The 7,353-nt window shown below is 33.3% G+C and overlaps 1 protein-coding gene across 1 annotated transcript; it reads right to left on the bottom strand.

The window, feature by feature from the left end:
* Positions 1-2,003: 2,003 nt before the first annotated feature.
* On the bottom strand, positions 2,004-3,865 carry LOC121807076. Its single transcript, XM_042207271.1, has 2 exons — positions 3,099-3,865; positions 2,004-2,282 (listed from the first exon to the last, which is right to left on the bottom strand). The coding sequence occupies exons 1-2, from the start codon at positions 3,800-3,802 to the stop codon at positions 2,213-2,215; spliced, it is 774 nt and encodes a 257-aa protein (XP_042063205.1). The 5' UTR covers positions 3,803-3,865; the 3' UTR covers positions 2,004-2,212.
* Positions 3,866-7,353: the final 3,488 nt, after the last annotated feature.

Raw genomic sequence — 7,353 nt, 5'->3', positions numbered from 1 at the left:
TTCCAATCGAGTTATCAGATAAACTGATTGCTCTGGAAAATACAAAATTTAGACAAGAGAGCTGGCGAGAGAGAAAACAAAAACATTAAGATTTGAGGGAAAGAAGACAAAAATCGGGAGTATGGCAGAGAAGGTGAGAGGCGCGCTGTGAACTATTGTAAGAAAAGCTAGAGTTGTCTGCTTATTGGACTTGGATCTCAAATAAAGGTATTCTTAAACCCTAGCCCTAGCTCAAAACCTAATCCTTAACATTTATGCTTCTATTAGCAGATTTTTAGACAAAAAAATAAAGATTGTAGACTATAGTTAATTAAATGAAAATTCAATTTGTACAGATGTATATATTCATATAAAATAAACATAAATATAAATATAGAATTATAAATATAATATAAATAAAATAAAAGGCTTAGATATGATTTTTCGTTGTTGTCTGACAGAAAATAAATTATCTAGATTTGTGTATTATACATAACTAGTGTACATCCACGCGCGATACTTATAATATTTTTCGCACTAATTATTTTGATATTATGAATAAATAAAATAGGTGACAATATCATTTATATTTTCGTACGACTCCTATTATTTTGATATTATGAATGAGGAGTTTGAAAATATTTACAAAAATGTCATTTTTAATTAGAAATTATAATTTAATTAAATTTATACTTTTTATTGAATTATTATACCGTTCAATTTACATATCATGCATAAAATCACAACTCATATTATTAAAGAGATGCGAGGGGAGGGGAGGGGTTTCGAATAATACATTCATATACTAATTCATCAAATTAATGCCACGAGATAACAACTCTTGAGATGCAAAAGAAGGCAATCAGCCGTTCATCATAAGGTATATAGGCTTTAATTTTGAGAAATTTGAGAAAGTATTCTTTTATTTTTATCCTAATGGGAAATTTGAAAGGTTTTAGAAGAGTTTTATGGTTCCTTTTTGGCCTATAAATATAACCTTTTGGAAGGTTAATATCCACATATTTCTACTTATTTTTTATATCTCAAGCTTGATAGTAATCATACCATGTCAGAGATCATACAATCACGACCATTCTGAAGAAGAAATGCAACGCTATCAACTAATGGATAAAGCTGGATTAGCTGAAGGTGCGGTCTCTGTGCTAAGGAACAATCATCAGCGTATTGCAATGGTGTGTAAGTTCTATTCTAATTGTTCGTTTAAATTTACTGTTCTATCCTAATTCTTTGTGTCTTGATGACAGGAGGCCATGCGGGCCAAATTATCAGATCTCAAGCCGGATGTGGACAATGAAACTGATCGTCCTAGGTCAAAAATAGCTGACATTGATAGAAATCGAGAATTACACGCACAGAGAATCTCACTTGGAATACCAAAGTGAATCGTACGTTATATTTCTTCTTTTTCTGGCGGTATGCAAATTTGAGTTTTTATGTAACACACTTGTGTTAGCTAAACAATTCTTGTCAAACTCAATTCTGCTCAACGTAATAGATTTGCTATGAAAATGTTGTAGGCATGCTACATATGAGGCTGCTATGATTGCTCGTATTGTTAAATACGAGGCCCCAACTCCCCGGCCAAGAAACCCATGTCTTCGCACAGACCCCATAGCCCAACTCCCCGGCCAAGAAACCCATGTCTTCACATAGACCCCATAGCCCAACTCCCAGCCTAACTCCACGGCCAAGAAACCCATGTCTTCGCACAGACCCCATAGCCCAACTCCCAGCTTGGAACAGGAAGGCCATAATCAGCATTCCAAAGCTCAGCCACATAGTTCGCCCCTACATTCAACCACTTTATATCCCCACTTGGGTTACAAGCCCATATTACTAAGCTCGGTGACATAAACTCTATTTGGTATTATTATATGCATTTGGCATTTATCATGACGTGGGAACGTAGTATCAAAGCAAGATAATTTTATTGTTCATGTACTAAATGAAACTTACAACACTGAAACAAGACAAATTGCAACAGAATACCCTCAATTAAGACATATTTCGTCGAAAAAGCATCCTTTATAATGTAGATGAGACTGCAACAAATGTGTTATTGTGTGATGTTAAATTATGGTTCATTAACAGCAGCACTATTCAACTTGGAATTTTGACAACAAAGGATTATTACAATTGACACAAATTGAGTCTCGATTACAAACAAAACAGAATAATATCGGTTTCATGAATGTACAAATCCCTCGCTCTTCTACTCTGTTGATTTATTGTTTTTGGCTCGAAAAAAGGGCCAGCAGCCTGTTTGATAATCGTTCCTTTTCCTGCATCAAAATAAACATATGTTTCAGACAACCCCTTTGCATTTCAACAATCACATAAACAAACTGGACAAAAATAAGTGCAAATTCTAATCCGATCCACGACTTTAAAATCAGGAAGGAAAAATCATGCATACAGTTTTTATTTGTTTGTAGTTATTCCACAAATCAGGAAATGAATCTAAATTTCATGATTTTTTTGGTGTTCAATTCATAGAGAAAAATGGCATCACGTTTATAAACATACCCTAATAGGTGTGTGATCAAATACTAACTTTTTATAGTAATAACTAAATATCAATTTTGTATGTTAAAAATATCAACACATAGGTATAAATTTATCAATCTTCTTGTGTTGATAAACTTATGTCTTTGTGTGGATATTTAAATTTACATGTTGCATTGATATTAGTATTATATCTTTGTGTTGATAATTTTAGTACACAATATTAAAAGTTATTAGTATTACCGTAAATTACTTAGTACACTAAAACAACCCTACTCCAATATAATCCATTTTTCATGGAATATAGCTTCTGTCGTGAGATAATTGCGAAGAAATATAAACATAATTATTTTCAGCTTATTTTTTAAATTGTTGGTCGAGCACAATTTACAAAACTAGGCGAATTTTTCCGGCACACCAAATTTTTGGCGAAATCATAACGTTACACAGTGAGTTAAACAATGTTGTCCATCTATAAAACGGCGTTACCGTGTTACGTTGTTGAAAAACATCAATAATATATTCCCGACAATTGACCAATACCAAGAAAATGTCCAATACCAAGAAACTGAAAAGGAAATAAGCCAACATACCTGCCGGCGCCAAAGCTCCGGCAGCTACTGCTGCCAGCGCTGCTGCTTCTGCTGCTGCCGCCGCCGCTATTAACGCTCATCCTGCTACTATCACTCTCACTCGACCGACTAACCTTCTTCCTCCACCAATCCCCTTCCCCACCGCCGCCGCCCTTCGCCGGCAAAACCCTCCCACTACTAAAACTCCGATCAACACCACTCCTCTTCTTCGCCGGCAACGAAAACGGCAACACCATATTCAAAAACACCCCTCTGCTCTCAACCTTCAAGCTCCCGCTCCTCGACATACTCCTCTTGCTCTCCTGCCTCCTCACTCTCGCCGGCGATTCCTCCGGCGGCGGCGCGTGGGCCTCAATCCGGTGGTGCTCGACCAGATCCTTCAGCGACAGCTCGTAGGAGGATTCCGGCATGTTTTTTACCATCTCCATGAGCTCCCTCTGCCCCCTCGCGATGGCCTGCAGCCTCGCCGCCGGAGAAAGGTTGCGGTAGTGGTGGTGGCTGAGGAGCGGCTCCGACGGCGTGCTCGGGCTGCTCTTCCACAGCGGCGGCGAGCACGCGCCGGAATCGTCGTCGGAGGTCTGGAAATTCGGCCGGAATTGGACGAATTCGTGATCGATTGATGCGCTGTTGATGCAGCGGTTTTCGATTTGGGGATTGAAATTGTGATCGTTGGATTTGGAAAGGTCGAATCTTGGATCGTTCATTGCAGATTTTTTTTTGAGTTTGAAGAATTTGAGGGAATTTTGGGGAAGAAGAAGAAGAGGTGGTTGTGGTGGGATTGTTATTCAATAGATGTAGGTCCAATTGTCACTTTTTTTTAAATTAAATTTTATTTGAAAAAAAAATATTTTGATTATTTATTTATTTAGTATTAGTACTATTATTTTATTTTATTGGTTGAGGGATATTAAAAATGTTAATAATGAAAAGTCAAGCGTTTCTAGATTAGTGGGGCGATGATTATACCCTGTTTTTCTGGGTTTTGTCTGTTTTGTGTGGCATTAAAATTTGTTTTACTTTAGGTTTCGTGGAGGAAAAAGATTGAGTTTGGAGTTTTGTCATTAGCTTCATTTCTAAAGATTGTTTATGAGGGAGTAATATCTTATTTTAATAAAAAGCGTTTGTTAAAATAGAATTATAGAAAAATTTATATTAATTATGTTAAAATAAATTCAATATATTTGTAATGTATTATGCGATTTATGCTTGTGTAACAATGACACTATTACAAAATTTAAATTGAATTATTATTGGTTGCGAGAGATCGATGTTCGTCTCATCATGCTCACCGACTTCATTTTATTAAAATGCATATGCTACATACTGATAATCATTAATACACACAGCATACGTGTTATAATGCAATAAATGATTAAATTTTTTAAAAAGCTTGGCCAACCAAAGTGTCCAATATTTTAAATTCGAATGTGAGGTCTCTTCTTGATTCTTAAGATTAAGTATCGTAAATTGAGTAAAACAATTTATTGGCATAATTCCTTGGAAATAAATCGTTTTTTTGGTATTATACACATGTGACTCTAACTCTCTAAGCGGGTCTAAATATATCCATTTTGTAAATCTTTTAAAGAAACGAATTTATATTTAAATGAGTAAAAACAATGAAGGCTCACATATACGACAATGAAAATAAGAATATAGAGTTTTATTGGATGATGGAAAGGACAGTTGAAAATTGTGCCACGACAGTCATTAACGTTACCAATATTATTATTTAAAAATTATATGAAAGTGAAAGTTATTGGTAATGATTGTGACGAGCTACTAGTATATACACATATGTACGAAATTATATATACACAAACAATTCAAATTTGGTGAAAAGGTTATATACATACATATGAGTGGAAGGTTTTCAGCCTTTAATTTATAAACCAAGAAAATAACATCTTGGCGTTGAGCCGCCATATAACATTGAATTTTTGTGAGTGGATCAATCGTTCTAATTTTTAAATAAATTAGACCCGATATAATATTTCAGGGTGTGACACAACAAATTATTGAAAGCATATGAAAAAGCCACATTGAAGTCAGGGAGATTGGGTCGTAAATTTAATATATAAATTCAAGAATAAAAATAATAAGTAGAAAAAATTATATGATTAAAATTCTAAACATAAGAATTAAAAATATATATATTATCTCTAAACAATGTCTTTTAAGAAGAATTCGATAATAATATAATCTTGTGAAAATGTGACAAGATTTATACTACTGGTACTTAGCATAATAACTCTATTTGATAAGTAAAATAAAGTGAAAAATTATAACTTTATTAAATTCAACATATTAAAAGTTTGGTCATAGAAAAAACATCTTAGTTTAAGTTTCTATACATAAAAGTGCTCGAAGTCAGGCTAGTTAACGAGCAAAGCTAAAAATCTCAGACAAAATTCACCAACCTAACAACACACTACCTGCGATGTAGACGGGATGAAAAATCAAGATACTAACAAATAAACCTCAACAACTCAAATAAAACAAAAACACATAATAGAAAAAAATAGCAAACATTACATCAACGGAAATATAGATAGAATCAAGTCACCCAAAAAATGAATCAGCCATCTTAATTTCGGTTTAAATGTACTATTTCATAGAAATTCCTATATATACAATTTACATTGTAGTAGTACATAATTTCCAAATTTCAATTCGTCGTATAAGATTATTTTTGTCCTTATTTGAATGCATTGAATAATTCATTGTTTTTAATCAAACATTGCCTACTCCACTAAATAAAACATTTTAAGTAAAAAACAAGTCGAAGTCTTGGCATCATTTATATGAATATTATTACCAGAAAAATCCACCATAAAGATTTGCCAGCTGCATTATACCCACACGTGTGTAATTTAATACTTGTTGCGTGAGCAGCTAGCTTTCTTCACAGAATCACACTAAATTACAAAAATATTAATAATGCGACAATACACAGTTATAATACAAAATATAGTTGAAGAAATTAAACTAAAAATGTGGAATTCGAGAAAGTGGAATTCTTCTTGAACGGATGTATGCAAATAAAAGATAAGGTCAATATAATGTTGTTCTTCTTAAACTATGTTTCAAAATACTCCCTCCGTCTCTTAATATGTACACATAGACCTATTATAGCTTTTATGAAAGAAAGTGAGTTCGAAAAAATTAGTGATATATAGATCTCACTTTTATATATTAATTTTATTATATAATGTAAGAGGAAAATAAGTTAGTGAAAGATAAAGTTCATTATCAAAATTATTAAAAATAAAATGAAATAACTAATAAAGAACGGACCAAAATAGAAAACTATGACACGTGTGGGGAGAGAGGGAGGGAGTACAACATACTCACATATTTGCTTAGGTTTCATGAGTCAATGATGGCAAATTGTGTGTCTATTTTTCCTCTTTTGTATTTTCGTTACGGTAGTATTTTTAAACAAACATATCCGCAATAAGGAAATGTAAATATTAATATAAAATGCAAACGTAAAATTCCATATCGAATTATTTCGTCATAGAAGAGCGTGCCTGATTTAATTGGTGATCTTGTATTTTAGCTGATGAATGCAACATGTTACATAATTTTTAGTAGACTAAATTAACAAATCAAAGTAATAACAATAAGATCACACGCAACTTAACTCCAAAGTTTAATATACAGCTCTCTTATAAGTAGAGTCAGGATCAATTTACAATTTAAAATAAGAGAAGAATAATTGAGATGAAATATGAGAATCAATGAGGATCAAATAGCTATAGATCAAAAAATATATTGGTAAATTATTAAAAATAATGAATTTAATTCGATTTGTTTTTTTAAGGAAATTGTGTGCCTGCCACCGTGCCCGCAACCCAGCCGCCCCGATCTTTCTTCCCTCGAGAATGGAGTCGGCTACGCCTCTGTGTTGCGCAGGTTCTAAACTTAAAGGATTATAGGACAATGTATCTACTTTATTCTGCAAAGACAAGTGACAATATATCAATATCAATGACATAAATATAGCAATAATCATGTAGGCTTGGTCAACATTCTTCCCATCACATTATATGCTTCCTTCACAAGTGACAATTTTTTAGGTCGGGGTTATGGCTTGGTCGCATTAAGAAATATATATAAAAATTTGTTAGTTCATTCTTATAAGTGTTTATGTATTGACCTTATAAATTTATGTTTACTTATTCATAACTCAATCCAAAACTGCTTGGGCTTTGATACTCGCTTTTGAGCCCAGTAAATTATGCTAATTTAT

Source organism: Salvia splendens, chromosome 6 (genome assembly GCF_004379255.2).
Source record: "Salvia splendens isolate huo1 chromosome 6, SspV2, whole genome shotgun sequence".
In the NCBI taxonomy this organism is placed as follows: domain Eukaryota; kingdom Viridiplantae; phylum Streptophyta; class Magnoliopsida; order Lamiales; family Lamiaceae; genus Salvia; species Salvia splendens.
This window is presented reverse-complemented; position numbering and strand designations above follow the sequence as displayed.

Bases quoted from the DNA above. Each gene is read 5' to 3' on its own strand.
- LOC121807076 (XM_042207271.1), bottom strand. From the start codon at position 3,802: ATGAACGATCCAAGATTCGACCTTTCCAAATCCAACGATCACAATTTC. The intron at 2,283-3,098 runs GTATGTTGGCTT...ATTTTGATGCAG, and splicing joins CGGAGCTTTGGCGCCGGCAG to GAAAAGGAACGATTATCAAA.